This window comes from Aotus nancymaae, unplaced genomic scaffold, assembly GCF_030222135.1.
Source record: "Aotus nancymaae isolate 86718 unplaced genomic scaffold, 86718_ANA_hifiasm-v0.15.2.pri h1tg000108l, whole genome shotgun sequence".
NCBI lineage: Eukaryota > Metazoa > Chordata > Mammalia > Primates > Aotidae > Aotus > Aotus nancymaae.
The window spans coordinates 12,495,052-12,516,316 of NW_026988523.1; the positions used below are offsets into that span (position 1 = coordinate 12,495,052).

At 39.9% G+C, this 21,265-nt stretch overlaps 1 protein-coding gene across 2 annotated transcripts in view; it reads right to left on the reverse strand.

The window, feature by feature from the left end:
- Positions 1–11,664: 11,664 nt before the first annotated feature.
- ACBD6 (acyl-CoA binding domain containing 6) overlaps positions 11,665–21,265 on the reverse strand; it is a 199,516-nt gene continuing 189,915 nt past the window's right edge. For both annotated transcript variants that reach the window (XM_012444598.2, XM_064370379.1), the window contains one exon: positions 11,665–11,953. In XM_012444598.2, the coding sequence (XP_012300021.1) occupies positions 11,799–11,953 (155 nt within the window). In that variant the 3' untranslated portion in view covers positions 11,665–11,798. The remainder of the gene's footprint in view (positions 11,954–21,265) is intronic.

Consider the following 21,265-nt stretch of genomic DNA (forward strand, 5'->3'; position numbering starts at 1 on the left):
CCTTGCTACAATGTATGGATGAATTTTAAAAATGAAATGAGACCTTCTAGAGGTATTCACAATATTTTGACCTGTCTTTGGCTCTAAGACGGCAATTAACTAGCAACCATTATCTGCAGTGCGTGGCTGGCCAATTTTAGAGTAGGAAGCTCTTGAATCCAGGAGCAAATTATTTAAAACCTCAAGTTCCAGTGGTAACTGGTATAAGCAAACATGGAAACTGAGGGGCTTTGGAGGAATCTATATTTGTTGGAAGGTAGTGAAACCATGGAGGAAATACCAGGTTTAAGGGCTAAGCTGGCCCAATGGGTAAATCACATTGTTGGGAGTAGGGTTCTTGGCCTTTCAAGGACTTGCTGTGCAACCTCAGGCAAATTCCTTTCAGTCTTTGTGCTTTCTCTTTCTTGTCTCATTTAACAGTTATGAATATAATGTAAAATAAAGATCAACTATCATATGGATAACATTGTTCCTGCAAATGAATACTGTGAAACATCAGGGAAAGAAGAAAAAATTAAGACTCGAGAAAAGCATTTGGCAGTGTCCTTAAAATTTTTTTTTCTTGGCCAGTGTAAAACAGGAAACCTAGTAAGATAATCTGGCCGTTAGATCTTCATCATTAAGTTCACTTTGCAAGGAAGTTTAAGAAGTCTGTAAAACAAAAGACATTCCCATCTCTCTCTGAAGCTCAAGCTGGTGATTGCGAACTGCCTCCTTACGGGAGGGGTTCAAGGCTTCCAATTAGAAAAGTTGTGTGCTGTATGACAGTCCACTCTCTGGCACCTACACTCTTAAATGCCACGACTGACAACTTGGTCATAACCATGAAAATAATGACCGTAGCCAGCAGGGTCTGGAAGGCCCAAGGAGGCTCATTTTTAAACACTGCACTTTAAAAATTGGAAACCGTGAGATGAAGAAAAATTCAATTAAGTGGAAATGAGTTTTGTTTTATTGTCTGCTGCTGAAGGGCTCTGGGCATGCTGAAAGCTAAATAAAAAGCACATCACTGGCTCTCTCTTTCTTGGATTGGTCAATTGGCCCTTTTTGCAGTAGTTGCTCCAACTGCTCTAAACACAGTGACTGGAGCCAAAAAGAGAGAGCTCAGCAAAGTCATCCCATCCACACTCTGCTTGGTAGGACCACACTAAAAGCACAGTTTCATGCTGCTAGCTCTGGTGAGGAGACAGCTGCAGGTTTGGGAGGTACACCAAGCATTCCTTTGCTTAGGGAGGCGGAGCACAGGTGAACAGAGGAAGGACACCCCCTCTCTCATCTGTTGCTCACCAAGAGGCAAGAATCACACCAACTTTCCCACTTGAGGACTGTGTTCGGCCAAACAAGCAGGTTCAGGGCTGTGGGATTCCAGAAGTTGCTCTGAGCTTGCAGTCAGACCTCAAAGCCCCAGATCCCCTCAGCTCTGGATTGTTACCCTCATCCTTCACAGTGTAAATTTTGTATAGTTAAAGAGAAATGAAGTCTCATTTCCTGGAGGAAAAAAAAAAAAACAGAAAAAAAAAAAAGGACTCACCTATCCTTATTTATTGCCATGTGACTTTGGAAAACAGAAGCTGGTGCGTTTGTTGGTATATGCCTCCTGTGTGTTGGCATGAGATGTGTACGGTAAAATTATGTAAAATAAATATGGAAATTCTTTAGATGCTGATGTGTCTTGCTTTTCCTTTGGTTTGCTGGAATTTTTTTCTCTTGACATAAATAGAATAAAAACTGAGTGATATGGGGTCTTTTTTTTATCATCAGAAGGAAACCAAAAATACAACTGTGAATGCCAGAACTATTACACTTAGAGCCATGAAATACCAGAACCACTCAATAAAGGATTGATTAGGAGAAGTTCCCTGGTTTTTCTAATAGCCACTTCCTGGGCATAGTCTTCTGTCCCCAAACTTAGTAAATGAGCTGAACAAATGTTGACTATATAATTTTTAGTTACTGTTTGTTTAGTGGCATTTTATCTTACTTTTTGAGACAGAGTCTTGCTCTGTTGTCCAGGCCGGAGTGCAGTGGTGTGATCTCAGCTCACTGTGACCTCTGCTTCCTGAGTTCAAGTGATTTTTGTCCCTCAGCCTCCAGAGTAGGTGGGATTATAGGCATGTGCCACCATGCCTGGCTAATTTTTTGTATTTTTAGTAGAGAGGGGGTTTCGCCATATTGGCTAGGCTGGTTTAACTCCTAACTTCAAGTGATCCACCCACCTGGACCTCCCCAAGTGCTGGAATTACAGGTGTGAGCCACCGTGCCCGGCCTGTCCAGTAGCATTTTAAAAGTCCTTCGCACTTATACATTTGTCTTTCTAGAGAAAGTACATGCAAGTGTCTATATTTACAGAGGAACAGAAACACCTCATCAGAGTCATCAGGGCTCCTGGACAAACATTTTCTAGGAAAATCTCCATTTAGGTTTTTTTCTCTGCAGGAGGCTTTATCACTGTGCAGACCTTAAGTTTAGCTGGAATGGAAACAGCAAGAGAGACTTTTTCATTACATTAAAAAAAAATTAAAGTCACAGCATTTCTTTACAGCTGGGATTCCACTGTGGAAAAACTGCAGGGTACTTCTTTTTCCCATTAGTCACTCAGTTTTGTTTGGCTGAGAAGATCCAAAGCAGTGGCACTGTCCAGTAGGGTAGCTACTAGCCGCACATGGCTATTTAAATTGATTAATAAAACTAAAAGTTTAGTTCCTTACACTAGACACATTTTAAGTGCTCAACAGTTTCATGTGACTAGTGGCTACGGTATTTGGGCAACAGTGATATAAAACACCTCTATCATTGCAGATGGCTCTATTGAATGGTGCTGATAGAGTCTTGTTAGGAAATCTTATTTATCACATGTTTAGCTACTAGTTATCCTGGAATACTTGGGGCCATGGAGCAAGGAAATATTCTGAGACTCCTTAGACAGTGGCAGTGCCAACTTCTCTACCAGCTAATCATGTGTGTGATGTTTCCCTCTCCCCTTTTGTTTTTTCTCATTTCCTGGACAGATAAAACTTTAAAAAAAAAAAAAAAGCACTACACAGAACAACTTGGTTGGGTACAAAAAAGGAGGTTAGGCTCTGGACCTCTGAGTTCTCTAATGCTGCCACCAGGTTGTTGTGACTTAACCTAAGTCCTAGACCTGCTTTATGCACTGCAGTCTACCCACTTAAAACAGAAAGTTAGTACCTCCAAGGCAGAATGCCCAGTGAGATTCTTGGAGGGATTAAAGGTCTTTTAGTGGAGACCCAAAGCTCTGCTATCAAGGAGAGTCATAATCCTTTGCCAAAATCATCTCCTGTGGTAAGTGCTTTATCAGGCTGAGAAAGGTAAGAGATCTTACTGGGTTATATACCAAGGAAGGGTGGAGAAGATAAGAACTGCAAATGGGAGTAAGGATATTGGCAGGGGAATACAAAAGGTGCTGAATGTAAGGACTTTTTTCTTCACTAGCCCAGTCCCTTGGGTGGTGGTGAAGGAAATTCAGTGTGGGCAGGAAGGGCTCTGTTGCTCCTAAACTTGGTTACTCATTCCTGAGGCACTGGTAATGGGCATGAGAATTTTGGCCAGTTTATGAACTGTATACCATGTTTTGGGATACCCTAATTTGTCTTCCATTCTTAGCCCTTCATCACCAGCCTATGTTGCATCTTTGTTTTCAGCATACTATCAATTGTTTTGAGTACAGCAGGTTCATCGAACTGTTTCCACTTATGCTCTAGTGTACACAGCTCCCACCACAATGCTAACCTAGTAACTTTTAGGGACTATAAAACATGTCCAGCTCACAAAGGACAGACGATCTGGTCCCTCCCCGACCCCCTTATTTTGGTGGTTTGCTCACTGGAGACTGGCTCTGGAGCAGTCTGATTTTGTTTCTGACAGTGTCTTTCCAAAAAGCTGCTTAAAGAATAAAGGAAAGGGGCCGGGTGCGGTGGCTCATGCCTATAATCCCAGCACTTTGGGAGGCCAAGGTGGGAGGATCACCTGAGGTTAGGAGTTTGAGACCAGCCTGACAAACACAGAAAAACCCCATCTCTACTAAAAATACAAAATTAGCTGGGCGTGGTGGCACATGCCTGTAATCCCAGCTACTTGGGAGGCTGAGGCAGGAGAATTGCTTCAACCAGGAGGCGGAGGTTGTGGTGGGCTGAAATCACTAGCCAGAAAGAAGTAAGTAAGACTCACTCAGGAGAATACATGGGAGGCTCCACAGTCAGCATTCCATTGCTTTTCTATCCTTTCTCCTTGGGCCCAGGATTCTACTCAGCTAAAATCACAAAAGGAAAAAAAGAAATGAAAGATAAGTCAGTGTGTTGTACATTTTAACCATCTAAACTAGAAGTAAAATCTTGAGAGGTGATCTCAGTGTATCTGCAGGTATTTCCTTAGATTTGAAAATTAAAAAATTTTAAAGTTTAAAAATTGTCTTTGAGAGCCGCTGTGGCTCAGGCCAGTTGTCGTGACACTTTAGGAGGCAAAGCTATGTGTTCGAGGCCAGCCTGGGCAACAGAGAGCTCTAATCAATTGAAAAAAAAAAAAAAATAGTCCTTTGCAGTCTGAAAGTGTGTCCTTTGCCACACTTGCTTAGAAGAATGCTATTTCAGTTTTATTCAGTTATTCAGAATTCCTGGTGCCTTTCTTCATAAAGTCTCTTTGCCTGGCTGTGCAGGGAGCACTGATCAAACTCAGTATGGCTGATTGCCTCATGACTGCCACAGGGAATTAAATAGTTCAGCCACAACTGTGGAGAAGTACTGAGTTAGGAGGGAGAAAAAAAAATCAATGTTTATAAAATGGGGCCAAATCATTAGGAAAAGGGAAATTTTATCATCATCCTCCTAAAAGGAGTAGTAAATATAAACCATCCAAAACTATTAAATAAAGGTCTTTTAAATGATCAGCTCCTGCCCTGGGAAGAGTATATCACATCCTTTCAGAGAAAGCAGGCATGGGCTTTTACATGTAACATTTGTCTCTTTATGATCTTTTAATTCATTTTCTTCTGTCATTTTTGCTATTGTGACTTTAGGATTTCCCTTTAGAACCCTTTCTTCTTGATGATTTTTCCTTTGGCCATCTCCAAAAACAAAAAAAATGAATTTAAGTATTACACACAAACTGGTATGTTATTCTGTAACTAAACTGGGCAAGTTATAGGGTGTCCCTGAACTGGTCAGAGCTTACATGGTTCACAGAGGCTAAGTGCCTCTAGAGTTGTAGGAGAGGCCTTTTAAAAAAAATTTAGTAATTTATCTTTCTCTTGCTTGCCAATCCTAGACCAGGATCTCCTGTTGGTTGGCAGGGGTTGGGGATTTGGGAAAGGCTGGAAACTGCTTTCTGAAAGATAAAATATAGACCCCGAAAAGTGGTCTTGGCACACACTTGGAGTTGGAAATAAAAAAGAGATCTTTAAAATGGTAAACAGATTTCAACAGATGGCTTCTGCACAGCAATGGAGAGCCCAGGCGAGGACTTTGGGGTTAAATCTCATATTTTAGTCACCTGGGACTAGTTTATTATTTCAGAAAAACAAACATCCATAAAGTTGACAGCCCCTTCCCCCTCCTCTGAAGTGGAATCCTTGAAGGTTGCCTCCTCACTGGCCAGCTGTCTGCAGATAGTGACCCAGGGAACTGAAAGTCACTTTTCGACACCTGTCAACTGCAAAGCTGGAGGGATATGATAACCAAGAAACTATTACTAGTGGGCCAGAACTTCTATACTCAGTATGTGTGTGCTGGCTTTAAAAAAAAAATCATTTTAACATTTAATGCTCCTCAATTAAAGTGATTTCCTGGAGTAGCTGCCAAGCTTCATTTAGAATGCGCATTAACCACTTTCTGTAACGGTAGTTAAAGGCACTGAGGGATTTAAAGAGCAATCCACAAGTCTGTTCAGTCAAGGTTTGGCGGAATAAAGCAGATTATAAACAATAATATATGTCTTTTTTTTTTTTTTTTTGGAAGGGTTCCAAATTCACAAACGGAGCTAAAGTGCTATAAACATACCCAGGACTAAGCTTTGGGCTCCACAAATGCACTCCATGAAAGCCATGGGCACTGGGAGTGCCACTTTCTATCTTGTGTGTGTGCATGAGCACGTACTTTAAAAGAGACTTTTATTACACAGAGTGTCCATCAATTGAACTTACCTTCTAAATATTAAAATGGACACCGGGATTGTTACACAAGTGAGAGGAAAAATAAATCCTACCTGTAGTGCCGATGATGAATTTGTGGCTGCTGCCTAGCACAGTCCATTGGAAGTCACCTCCTGACTCCTTAATGCCCTCATGGTCCCACGTGTTCAGCCACTGCATCCAGTAGCATTAGGTTCAAATGGTCACTTTCCCACCTCTGAGAGAAAGCCATCCTGAGTGCCTAGAGCTCCACCACGAGATCATTTCCCACCTCAGAGAAAGCCACCCTGAGTGCCTAGAGCTCCACCACGAGATCATTTCCCACCTCTGAGAGAAAGCCACGCTGAGTGCCTAGAGCTCCAGCACGAGATCATTTCCCACCCCTGAGAGAAAGCCACCCTGAGTGCCTAGAGCTCCGCCACGAGATCATTTCCCACCTCTGAGAGAAAGCCACCCTGAGTGCCTAGAGCTCCACCACGAGATCATTTCCCACCTCAGAGAAAGCCACCCTGAGTGCCTAGAGCTCCACCACGAGATCATTTCCCACCCCTGAGAGAAAGCCACCCTGAGTGCCTAGAGCTCCACCACGAGATTATTTACCACCTCTGAGAGAAAGCCACCCTGAGTGCCTAGAGTTCCACCATGAGATCATTTCCTACCCCTGAGAGAAAGCCACCCTGAGTGCTTAGAGCTCCAACACGAGATCATTTCCCACCCCTGAGAGAAAGCCACCCTGAATGTCTAGAGCTCCACCATGAGACAAGTGCCTGCTGTCGGCCAGCTCTTCCCGTGTTTTCTCACCTGGTTTTTAACTTCCGTGTTCTATTGTTTAGGAATAAAATCAGCAAGAAAGATTCTGTCCTGCAAACAAATCAGTCTGTAATTTGTGAACACCCCGACCTGGTTTTTAGAACTAGGAATACAAAGGAAGGAATAGTGCCCCCGGAAGTGATTTCAGTACATGCATCCCGTAAGACAATGAAAATGTGAAATAATTTGTTTTGTAATTGTGCTAAGAAAAAGTGACACAACAAAACACAGGAAAGAAAATTTTGAAGAATTCAAGTATAAAAGAAAAATACAGGCCGAGTATCCCTAATCTGAAAATCAAAATCCTAAATGCTCCAAAATCCAAAACTTTTTCAGTGCTTACATGTCAAAGGAAATTCTCATTGAAGCATTTTGGATTTTGGCTTTTTAGATTAGGGATGTTCAACTGGTATGTATATAATGCAAATATTCCAAAATTTTTTTAAAAATTAGAAATCTGAAACATTTCTGGTCCCAAGCATTTCGGGTAAGGAATAGTCTCCCTGAACTAAGAAATAAGCTGTGAATTCCCAATAACTATGCGTGATTCATGTGAAGTGATCCATAGAAAGATCATGACAGGAATATTTCAAGGACAAGTGAATAAAGATTCGGTTAAATGGCTTTACCTGTTCAATCTTCTAGTGTAATGCCAATGAATGCATATTTGAAAAAGTGACCACACTTGGTACATAATAAACACTAGCTGATGATCAGAAGGAAGCATACTTTTTCTTGAGTCTGATAATCCCTATACTTTAATCCACCGTCTCTCTGGTGAAGCAACTGTGAATGATTACTGAAGTAATTAAAGATACTCAAGGTAAAGTTCCAATAATAATCATAATTTTTCAAATCATATAATTATGAAAGACGGTATTAAGGTCTTTTTTTTTTTTTTTGAGAGATGGAGTCTTGCTTTGTCACCCAGGCTGGAGTGCAGTGGCACGATCTTGGCTCACTGCAACCTCTGCCTCCTGGGTTCAAGTGATTCTCCTGATTTACCTTCCCAAGCAGCTGGTACTACAGGCACACACCACCACACCCAGCTAATTTTTGTATTTTTTGGCACAGATGGAGTTTCACTATATGTTGGCCAGGCTGGTCTCAAACTCCTCATCTCAGGTGATCTGCCCACCTCAGCCTCCCAAAGTGCTATTATGGTCTTTATGGTATAAAACGAAAGCTCAATATGTGTATATAAAATCCACCAAGAGGCTGATAATGCACCTTTGAGTATGGCTGCTTTTGCTTATCCTGATAATAATGTTCAGAGAAATTTTTGGACTTGATAGGAAAGGCTTGGATAATCACATTGACTTTGAATAAATAAGATCATGTGGCCAGGCGTGGTGGCTCTTGCCTGTAATCCCAGCATTTTGGGAGGCTGAGGCGGGCAGATCACTTAAGCCCAAGAGTTCTAGACCAGCCTGAGCAATACAGGGAGACCATCTCCACAAAAGAAAAAGAGAAATTAGTTGAGCCTCATGGTGTGCACCTGTGGTCCCAGCTACTTGGGAGGCTGAGATGGGAGGATTGCTTGAGCCAGGCAAGTCAAAGCTGCAGTGAGCTACGATGGTGCTACTATACTCCAGCCTGGATGACAAGAGTGAGACCCTGTCTCAAAAAGACAAACCAACAAAAAATGGTGTACTGCTGTTATTTCACTGAAGCTAAGATATAACTGATTGTAAGAAGCATAAGTTTATGTATCACTAAGAAAAAATGCTGGCAACTGAACTACGGTAGGCCATTGTTTATAAAAGCCATCCAATTTTGGATATGTTAAAATGTGAACTGCACTTCAGTCTGGGCAACAGAGTGAGCCCTTGTCTCAAAAAAAAAAAGTGAAAATAGGCACATCTCAGAACTGATCAAATATAATATTGTAACTACAATGAAAACATTTGCCCCAAATCACCTTAGGAACTGGGGATCTGAAATTCACTCATAAATATTTAAACTTAATATCTTCTATTTTCGTTACTAATTGTAGCTGATGAGTTACATACCTATTCTATGATAAATATTTATTTATGAAGGGGGACTTTTAAAGACTTGAAAAAAAGCTTTCATATTCAACTGAAGCATATATTTGTCTGGACACTGAACTCCTCTGCAACCCAAGCTCAGCTCTGCTAGAGTCACACACATTATTCATTAATCTCAGAGATGCTGTAATGAACATGGAATAATAACCCATAGCCAAGTAGTTAAATCTGGCAGGAAGCTAAGAAATACCTATTTAATAGAAAGGTTCACTGGATTATAGCAACCTTTTAGCTGGAAAATGCTGCAACATTAAAAAAAGATATACTAGATATAATTCCAGATATTATATACTGGTTGTTACCCTTCTACCTGACAAGCATAAGAGATAATATGTGGCCAGTTGGCTGACTTCTTACATCTTTATTAGAAACATAGTTATAATAGGTTTAGAAGAATTTAGTTAGTTTCTGGTTGGTAATTCACTACTTTCTATGAGCCTTTTCAAGATATCTCATGTAATATCTTGAGATACCATATAATTAATTCTAAATATACATAATACTGAGAAAAGGTAATACCATGGGCTTAGAACAGTGTTTTAAGGCACAGGGAGATGATCTATAAATTATGATACGATAGTAAGGGTGCTGAAAATGCAAATACTGATGACCAAAGAATAGAGATTTTGTAAATTGGTTTTAGAATGTACTTGAAAATGTTAACAGCTGTTTTTAGTGACAGCGTTGAATATAAATTTGAAATCTTTAAAATAAAAGTTATATTCTTTACTTAAAAACAAATCTATATAGTTTTAGTTATGGCAAAACAGGTAATAAAAAACTTGTCTAAGAAATATCAAGTTCAAATTGCAAAAGAGATGAAAATAGGAGTTCCTTAATAGCTTCTTGCTCAAATACCCTGTAAATTAAAAATGAATAAATTGTTTTTGATTTGCTAATGTCTTAAAAATGCACAAAGTAATAACATCAATTAAAAACTGCATGCGACATCCTGGTCACTTCACTATAACTAGTATTATGTTTCTTAAAACACATTCAATTAGTGTGGAATGTGAGTTAAGCTAAACAGTAGGTTGCAATGTAGCTAGGATTGTAGTGAAATAACAGACAATGAAGAGAATGCTCTACTAGAATTACAGTATTTCAGTTACGTATTAACATGCATGTCACTTCCAGAGATTAAATTGCTTCAAAAATGAACCATCTTGGTGAATGATTTTGGGTTTATAGCTCAGAAAATAAGAAGTTAAGAGAAAAATCACAAAATAAACAGCATTAATATGCCTTGTTTCTGTTATAGAGGGGCTTGTTCTAAAGAACAGGTTAGCTCATGCTAATGAAAATCTTCACCAATGAGGACTATGCTAAGCAAGTTTATTACTCAGTATTTTAATAGTAACACCTTTTAGAAAAATTATCTTTTAAGTAGTTATCTTTGCATCTCAACTCACTTTTTATTTCATTTTTCTTCCTATGACAACTATCTACTTTCCTTACATAATAGGAAAAGTCAGTGAATTCCTCAGATGGAGCTTTTGGGGCTTACAGGGGGAAAATATTGGGAGGCAGTTTCAAGAGTGGCATACCTGGCTGAGCACAGTGGCTCACACCTGTAATCTCAGCAGAGATTACGTTAAGAGGCCTGAAAACTGCTTGAGGCCAGGAGTTTGAGACCGGCCTAAACAACATAGGGAGACCCTATTTGTATAAAAGATACAAAAATTAGCGGAGTATGGTGGCATGTACCATGCCAGCTTTTTCAGCTACTCAGGAGGCTTAGTCAGGAGGATCCCTTGAGCCCAGGAGGTTGAGGCTGTAGTGAGCCATGATCACACCACTGCACTTCAGCCTGGGTGAAGGAGTGAGACCCTGTCTCAAAAAAAAAAAAAAAAAAAAAAAAAAAGTGTGGCATACTGGTCTATCCTTTAAATTAAAATGATGGCATACTTGTCTACATTTTTAATAAAAAACAAAAGTTCTTCTGGTATCCAGAAATAATTTCACATTAACATATTAGATAGACCCAAATAGACTTAACGGTTCAGACCTAAGTTTTTTTTTTTTTTTTTTTTTTTAACAGAGACTGCTGCTACATATGACATGGTCATTACAGCCAATTAAAAGAGCCCTAAAGAAATTCCTTTCCTGTTTAGTGAAGGTGAATTTAGTATGACCTAACCGTGCTGAATCCTCCATAACCTGTTTCAATCCTAGAGTGAAAACACTAAGTATTATTCTAAAATGCCCCAGGGTTTTGAGATTTTCAGTAAGTCTGGCTGTTCCTGACTTCTATACCCCTTATGTGACAAAATTCTGCTTTCTCCTTTGCTTTCTTTTTCTTAACCCTCCTATTCGTTCCTATTTTCCCAATTCTGTCTGCCAAAAGAATAGACATTTTAGCTGCCTATTCAGACCAGGTGTACAAAATGCTACAAAAGATCATTTTATCTCTACCATACTGGGATCTCAAGAAACTTTCCCTAATAGTACATTTGCTTCTGTATGTTTTTTAAAAGAGCAGTCATGTTTAATACTGTGAAATATGATCTGTCTCCTCCTCTGCCCACCCTCTAAAGCAGTGATAAATTTCAGAGCATGCTCAGCAGAATTGGATTATATTATGCACAGTATACATGTTCATCACCAAAACTGTACTGCCTAGAATGTATGCAAGAAGAATGAATTGCTGAGACTTCAAAATCCCTGTTCCATAGAACTGATTTTATTAGCCAATACATACCAAAGATGGACGATAAAAGAAGTATTATTTTTGTAGTTTTCTTTCATAATGGAAGCCTTATGCTATTACAGACTGCAGCTTTCCAGTCTTTTGATTAAGGCTTGCCAGTTGTGTGCCGCTGCAGCACCAAGGAAACTGTTTTACAGCCTGTCACCTCCTCCGGCAGGCAGCCATCCTGGTCTCGGAGAGTGGGGTCAGCACCAGACTGGAGCAGCAGCTCGACAATATCTAGAAACTCACATGCAGAGGCTGAAAGGAAATTTGACAAATATGAAAACAAGTTTACCACGAGACAGAGAAACTCCTTCACTTCAGCAGGAAAGGAAAGTGCTGAGCAGTAAGGAATACTGAACAATGAGCAATGTTACAGTGGCTGAAGGATGATCAGGCCTGGTAATGAGAACTGTGGTATTACGCTGGCTTTTCAAGCCTTAGGAAAAATAAAATTTACCTTTTGGTTGCCTAGAAACACACACACAAACAAACATATATTCCTAATTATGAGGCTTTTGGGATCTAGTCTTTATGGGATTAAGGAAAAGAATAAAAAACAGCGTTTAAGTATCTATTTTACTTTGATCTTCATTTCAGGATAATGATAGGTGTACAGGATACGTCAAAAGACTAAAAATACTGTAAATGTCAAATAAAATGTTTTGTTTTTAAAGAGGGGAATAAGTGGGTAACTAACTGAACTTTACAATTTGTAAATTGAAAAAAAAAAAAGGCATCAATGGGTGTTACTGATAAGTCCAAGGTATAGGAAGGGGAAAAAAGGGCGTAGAGATATCAAGATTTATAAATATGGTAAAGTATTGCCCCAAAATGGACAAACAGACCAGAAGCTTAGAACTGAGAGTGTGATCTATTCTTCTGCACATATATGAAAACTTAATTCATGACAAAGTTGGCAGATCAGTGGAGAAATAAAGATCCAGTGATTAGATGGTGTTGAGACAACTAGACTCACTAAAGGCAAAAAGAGGCACCAGATGAAACATAAATGGCAATAAACATATAAAAAGATGAGCATTCCACATAACCAGGGAAATGAAAATTAAAACCAGGAGATACCATTTCATACCCACTAGACTGGTGAAAATTAACTCTGATAATCCCAAGCACTGAGAAGGACTGGAGCAGAGAAACTTCCTTTAGATGTCAGAATATACACTGGCGTTGCTACGTTAGACAAAACTATGGCATTACAGGTTAAACCTAAACACACATATACCCTCCAACCCAGCTTCTAGTTATCTACTTTTGCATGCGTTCTCCAAGAGGTATTTGCAAGGATGTACACAGCAGCACTGTTCATAACAGACCCCAAATGTAAACAGCCTAAATGCTCATTAATGGTAACATATAAATAAAGTATCATTCATAGTACAATAAAATCCTATAGAACACTGAAAACTAATGTATAGAACACTGAAAACTAATGAACTATAGCTTCACAAAGCATGGGTTTATCTCCAAAACATAATGTTGAAGAGTAAAAAACAAGTGAGAATAATACATATTATATGATTACACTTAAACAAAATTTTGAAAACAGGTAAAACTAAAAAATATTGTTCAGACAAACAAATATGTACTGCAACTATGAAGTAAATCATTAGTATAAAATCTAGAGCTCTCTAAAAGATTACCACTAGGGAGGGCCGTATGATTTGAGAGGTATGCACAGGAGGCTTCAGCGATAATGGTGATGTTCTATTTCTTAAGCTAAGTAGTGGTGAATTTTTAAAAGCTATATTTAAATTCTTCATATATATTTTATATACCCTTTTGTAGCATGATTATCACACAACAAAGTGTGTTGTCTTTTATTTGTTTTAAGAGAAAGAAAGGATATGCAGCTGAATTCCATGGCCCCCCTTTTTGAGACAGGGTCTGGCTCTGTCTCCCAACCTGGTGCAGTGGCGAGATCATGGCTCACTGCAGCCCTGACCTTCTGGACTTGAGCAATCCTCCCACCTCAGCTTCCTGAGTAGTTGTAACCATGGGTGTGTGCCACCATGCATGGCTCTCACTTTGGGAGTCTCACTTTGTTGCCCAGGCTGGTCTCAAACTATTAGGCTTAGGCAATCCTCCTGCCTTGGCCTCCCAAAGTGCTGGGACTACAGGCATGCACCACTGCACCTGGCCCTATGGCCATTTTATTGAGCACATACTGTACCAGTCCCATCAGGAATACAGGTAAGATTCCTGTTCTTGATAACGTACTGTAAAAATGTAAATAACCAATTCTAACACAGAAGAATAAACAAGTACTGTGGCAGAAACACACACTGCAAAGGCAGGGAGGAAGAAGGAGACTGAAGGATCAGGAAACACTACAAATTGGTGGTAAGATGTAAGATAAGCTCTGAAGGATCGAGCAAAATTCCTGAGAAGGAAAGGTACTGCAGAATGCAAAAATACCACTAGCAGAGGCATGACAGGGAATGCTGGGAGAACTGTCTGCTGGCTCAGGGAAGCAATACAGAGTTGAAAGTAGAGAGGCTAGACTGAAGTCAAATTACTAGGGCCTTGTCTGTCACGCTAAGAAGTTTGGGTTTTGTCAAGTGATCCACAACCATTTATGAGGAGTGGAGTGGCACAATTTGGCAAACACTCATCTGATTTCTGTCCCTATAGTTTTCTTTTCTAGAAATAGAAATCATAGAGCATATAGTCTTTTGTATCTGATCTCTTTCACTTAGCATGTTGCTTTTGAGATCCATCCACATTGCTTCAAGTATCAGTAGTTCTTTCCTTTTGATTGCTGAGTAGTATTCCATTGTATGGATGTATGCAGTCATCTGGGCTGCTTCCAGTTTTTGGCATTATGAATAGGGGTCTTATGAACACTTGGGTAAAGGTCATTGTGTGGTCCTGTTTTATGTTTTCACACCTTGTGGGTAAATATCTAGGAGAATTGCTGAGTCATATGGCAAGTGAATGTTTAATTTTATAAGAAACTACCAAACTTTTCTAAAGTTTGCATTCCCACCAATAAGTATAAATTCCAGTTGCTCTGCATCCTTGCCAGCACTTTACTATTATTAAAAATATTTTTTAGCCATTCTAGTTAGGTCTATGGGGCTTTTCATGTGATTTCTAATCTGTACTTCCCTAAGTGATTTCTAATCTGTACTTCCCTAATGTCTAACAGTGAACATTTTTCATGTGCTTATTTGGCAATTATTTCTCTTTGGTAATTTATCTGTTCAAATCTTTTGCTCGTTTATCAATAAGGTTGTCATTTTTTTTTTTTTTTTTTGAGATGGAGTCTTGCTTTGTCACCTGGCTGCAATGTAGTGGTGCGATCTTGGCTCACTGCAACCTCCGCCTCCTGGGTTCCAGTGATGCCCCTGCCTCAGCCTCTTGAGTAGCTGGGACCACAGGTGTGCACAACCACACCCTGCTAGTTTTTTTTGTATTTTAGTAGAGACAGGGTTTTACCATGTTGGCCAGGATGGTCTCGATCTCCTGACCTTGTGATCTGCCTGTCCCCAAAGTGTTGGGATTACAGGCGTGAGCCACTGCACCTGGCCAGTTGTCATTTTCTTATAAGAAGTCTTTATATGTTGTGGATACAAAATTTTGTTCCCAAATACATTTTATAAATATTTTCTCCCAGCATGTGATTTGTCATTTTTCTTAAGAGTGTCTTTAAGAGAAGGTTTGAATTTTGATAAAGTACGATTTCTTTCTTTTATAGTTTGCGCTTTTTGTGTTCCATCTTAAAAAAAAAAATCTTTGCTTACACCAAGATCACAAAGATACTCTTCTAGTTCTTTATCATTATTCCTCTTACATGTAGGTCTAAGATCTTACCTTCCCAGTTAATTTTTGAGTAGGGTTCAGGCTCACCTTTTGTTTTATTTTGCATGTGGATGTCCAACTGTTACAGCTCTACATGTTGAAAACGCTATCCTTCCCTCCACTGAATTTTATCTTGACATTTTTGTTAAAAATCAGCTGACCATTTCTGATTGGATCTATTTCTAGGTTATCTACCACATTCCTTTGATCTATATACCTGTTCTTATACCAATACAACATTGCCTTGATTTCTGTAGCTTTATAGTAAGTCCTGAAACCAGTGTGGGGCCTAAAACTATATTCTTTTTCGAGGTTGTTTTGCATATTCTAGGTCCTTTGCTTTTCTATATAAATTTTTGAATCAAATTATAAGTTTTTACAAAGATCCTGCTGGAATTCCGACTGAGACCCCACTGAATCTATGGATCAGTTTGGAAAGAATGGACAACTTAACAATGTTGAGTCTTTTGATCAATGAAAAATTTCATCTGTCTCCATTTACTTCAATTTTTCTTAATTTTGATCATAATATTTAGGAATTCTATGCATACAAATCTCACACTTATTTTGTTTGATGTATCCCTAAGAATTTCATGTTTTTGAGGCTACTGCAAATAACATCTTTTAAAATTTCAATATTCAATTGGTCCACTGCAAGCATAAAGAAAAATAAGATTTGTATACTAGCCATGGTGTTTTTGAATTTTAATTTTCAACTGTTCATTACTAGTATATAGGAATACTCTTCATTTCTGTATATCGATTTTTTACCCTGTGAACTTGCTGAACACACTTATTCTAGTTTTTTTAAATAGATTATTGTGGTTTTATACACAGATGGACACATCATCTATGAAAAAAGCAAGCTTTATTTCTTCTTTTTAAATCTACATGGCTTTCATTTCTTTTCCTTGCCTTAATGCACTGGCTAGAACTTTTAATATAATGCTGGATCAAAGTGGACAGACTAGATATCTTGGTCTTGTTCACAGTCTCAGAGGGAAAGCATTCAGCCTTTCATGAAGGATGATATTAACTGTTGATTTTCTCAGGCTAAGGAAATTCCCTACTATTTCCTATTTCTACTTTGCTATGAGTTTTTGTTGTTTTAATCATGAAGGAAAGTTGAATTTTGTCAGCCTTTTCTACAGCCATTGATATAATCACGTTTTATTTTTTTGATCTGTTGATATGGTGAAATATTATGGTTCTCAATTGACAGGTCAACCTTGCATTCCTAGGATAAACATACCTGGACATAATTTATTATCCTTTTTGTATTTACTAGGTTCAACTTGCTAACATCTTATTAAAGATTTTGGCATCTATGTTCATAAGGAATACTGGCCTGTAGTTTTCTTTTCCTCAAAGGCTTTTGTCTGGATTTGGTATCAGGGTAATTCTGGCTTCACAGAATGAGTGCTCCCTCCTCTTCTATTTTCTGGGAAAGTTTCTGTGTAGAATTTTTTTCTTTTTTTTTTTTTTTTTCTTTAGACAGGGTCTCACACTGTTCCCAGGCTGGAGTGCAATGGTGCAAATGGCGTGATCTTGGCTTATGGCAACCTCCGCCTCCCGGGTTCAAGCAATTCTTCTGCCTCAGCCTCCCAGGTAGCTGGGATTATAGGTGCCCACCACCATGCCTAATTTTTGTATTTTTAGTAGAGATGGGGTTTTGCCATGTTGGTCAGGCTTGTCTTGAACTCCTGACCTCAAGTGATCTGCCCACCTCAGCCTCCCAAAGTGTTGGGATTACAGGTATGAGCCACCACGCCCAGCCAATTTCTTCCTTAAACACTCAGTAGCATTCACCAGTGAAGTAATCAAGGCCTGGAAATTTTGTTGTGGGAAAGTTTTTAGCTACAAATTCAATCTCTTTAATAGATATAGGGCTATCCAGATTTTCTATTTTTGTTTGTTTTTTTAAGATGTGGTCAGGTTATGTTGCCCAGGCTAGAGTGCAGTGGCTATTCACAGGCATGATTATAGTGCTATGCAGCCTTGAACTCCTGGCTCCAAGTGATCCTCTTCCCCCAGCCTCTCAAGTAGCTGGGATTAAAGGCATGCACTTCTATTTCTTTTCTGTTCTTTTTTTTGAGATGGAGTCTGGCTCTGTTGCTCAGGCTGGAGTGCACTGGCACGATCTTGACTCACTGCAATCTTGGCTTCCCAGGTTCAAGCAATTCTCCTGCCTCAGGCTCCCAAGTAGCTGGGATTATAGGGGCACACCACCACATCTGGCTAATTTTTGCATATTTAGTAGAGACAGGGTTTCACCATGTTGGCCAGGCTGATACTGAACTCCTGACCTCAGGTGATCCACCTGCCTCACAGCCTACCAAAGTGCTGGGATTACAGGTGTCAGCCACCATGACTGGCCTTCTATTTCTTTTTTGAGAAAACTTTAGTAGTTTGTATCTCTAAAAAAACTTTGTCCTGAGGCCAGGCGCGGTGGCTTACACCTGTAATCCCAGCACTTTGGGAGGCCAAGGTGGGCGGATCATGAGGTCAAGTGGTCGACTATTCTGGCCAACACGGTGAAAGCCTCTCTATTAAAAATACAAAAATTATCTGGGCGTGGTGGCATGCACCTGTAGTCCCAGCTACTTGGGAGTCTGAGGCAGGAGAATCGTTTCAATCCAGGAGGCGGAGGTTGCAGTGAGCTGAGATTGTGCCACCGCACTCCAGCCGGGTGACAGAGCAAGACTGTGTCTCAAAAAAAAAAAAAAAAAAAAAAAAAAAAATTGTCCTGGCCAGGTGTGGTGGCTCATGCTTTTAATCCTAGCAGCAGCACTTTGGGAGGCCAAGGCAGGCAGATTGCTTGAGGTCAGGAGTTTGAGACCAGCCTGGGCAACATGGTGAAACCCTATCTCTACTAAAAATACAAAAATTAGCCAGGTGTAGTGGTGCGTACTTGTAATCCCAGCTACCAGAGAGGCTGAGGCAGGACAATCACCTGAACCCTGGAGGTGAAGCCTGCAGTGAGCTGAAATCGCACCACTGCATTCCAGTCTGAGTGACAGAGTGAGACCCTATCTCAAAAAAAAAAATAATTTGTCCATTTCATCTAAGTTATCTATTTCATTGGTACAAAACTGTGCATAATGTTTCCTTATTTGCTTTATAATATCTTCAGGGTCTGTACTGATATCCTTTCATTCCTGAAATTGCTAATTTGCTTTTTATTTTTGGAGACAGCATCTCAGTTTGTCACTCAGGCTGGAGTGCAGTAGCACAATCATAACTCACTGCATCCTGGAACTCCTGGGCTCAAGTGATCCTCCTGCCACAGCCTCCTGAATAGCTGGGATTTACAGGCTCAAACCACTGTGCCTGGCACGTTTTAAAAAAATTGTTTTGTAGAGATAGGGTCTTGCTATGTTGCCGAGGCTGGTCTCAAACTCTTAGCCTCAAGTGATCCTCTCGCACTGGTCTCCCAAAGTGCTGGGATTACAGGTGTGAGCCACAGCACCCAGTCTGTTTCTTTTCTTTTTTTCTTCCTTGATTGGTCTGGCTAGAGGACTATCAGTTTTATTGATCTTTACAAACAACCAGCTTTGGATTGCACTGATCTTCTGTTTTCTGCTTTTCTATTTCAATGATTTCTGCTCTGATCTTTATTATCGTCTCATACTTAATTAGGGCTTAGTTTGCCTCTCTTTTCTTGAGGTAGAAGCTTGGATCCTTGACATGAAATCTTTCTTCTCTTCTAATAATAGTATTTAATTTCCTTTAAAGTACTGCTTTAGCTACATCCTACAATTTTTTTTTTTTTTTTTTTGAGGTGGAGTCTTGCTCTGTCGCCCAGGCTGGAGTGCGGTGGTGCGATCTTGGCTCACTGCAACCTCCGCCTCCTCGGCTCAAGTGATTATCCTGCCTCAGCCTCTCGTGCATCCCACCAATTTTGACAGGAGTGTTTTCATTTTCATTCAGTTCAAAATATTTTATATAAGCATAACTTATTTTATTGTGCTTCACTTTACTGTGCACCAAAGATACTGCATTTCTCTATTAAATCAAAGATTTGTGGCAACCCTATATTAAGCAAGTCTACCGATGCCATTTTCCCAACAGCATTTGTTACCAACAGTCCCTGTGTCACACCGCAGGGACTCTCACAATACTTCAAACTTTTCCTTATTAGTATTTCTGTTGTGGGAATCTGTGATAGATGATCTTTGATGTTTCTACTGTAATTGTTTTGGGGTGCCACAAACTGCACCCACATAATATGAACTTCATTGACCAATGCTGTATGTGTTCTGACTGTACCATGGAGTAGTCAATCCCTCATCTATCCCTCTCTTTGGGTCTCCCTATTCCCTGAGACACAATAATATTGATATTAGGCCAATAAACAGCCCTACAATGAATTCTAAGTGTTCAAGTAAAAGGAAGAGTCACACATCTCTCATTTTCAATCAAAAGCTAGAAATGATTAAGCTTAGTGAAAAAGGCATGTCAAAAAGTGGGCCAAAAGTAGGCTTTTTGTGCCAGTCAGCCAACTTGTGAATGTCAAGTAAAAGTTCTTGAAGAAAATTAGAAGTGATATTCCAGTGAACACACAAAGGATAAGAAAGCAAAACAACCTTATTGCTGATTTAGAAAAAGTTTGAGTGGTCTGGATAGAAGATCAAAGCAGCCACAACATCACCTGAAGCCAAAGTCTAATCCACACCAAGGCTCTAACTGTTTCATTCTATGAAGACTGAAAGAGATGAAGAAACTGCAGAAGAAAAGTTGGCAGCTGGCAGAGGCTGACTCATGAGGCTGAAAGAAAGAAGTTGTCTCCATAAAATAAAAGTGCAAGGTTGCATCCTGGCCAGCATGGTGAAACCTTGTCCCTACTAAAAATACAAAAATCAGCTGGATGTGGTAGCGCATGCCTGTAGTCCCAGCTACTTGGGAGGCTAAGGCAGGAGAATCACTTGAACCCAGGAGGCAGAGGTTGCAGTAAGCTGAGATCCTGCCACTGCACTCCAGCATGGTGACAAAGTGAGACTCCGTCTCAAAAAAAAAAAGTGCAAGGTAAAGCAGCAAGTGCTGATGTAGAAGTGGTGGCAAGTTATCCAGAAGCTCTAACTAAGATAAAGATAACTGATGAGGATCGCTATACTACATGACAGATTTTCCTTTTTTCTTTTTTATTACAGTCTAACTCTTGCCCAGGCTGGAGTGCAGTGGCCTGATCTTGGCTCACTGCAACCTCTGCCTCTCAGGTTCAAGCGATTCTCCTGCCTCAGCCTCCCGAGTAGCTGGGATTACAGGCCATGTGCCACCAGGGTTAATTTTTGTATTTTTGGTAGACTTGAGGTTTTGCCATATTGGCCAGGCTTGTCTCGAACTCCTGACCTTAAGTGATCCACCCACCTGGGCATCCCAAAGTGCTGGGATTACAGGCATGAGCCACCGTGTCCAGCCAACAGATTTTCAATGTAGACAAACCAGCCTCATATTGGAAAAAGATCCCATCTAGGATTTTCATAACTAGAAAGCAGAAAACAATGCCTGGCTTCAAAGAACGGGTGAACTCTCTGGTTAGGGGCTAATGCAACTGCTAAATTAGAGACGATGCTCATTAACCATTCCAAAAATCCTAGGGCCCTTAAGAATGATGCTAAATCTGCTCTGTCTATGCTCTATAAATGCAACAACAAAGCCTGGATGATGGCATACCTGTTTACAACATGGTTTACTAAATATTCTAAGCTCACTGTTGAGAACTACTGCTCAGGAAAACAGAATCCTTTC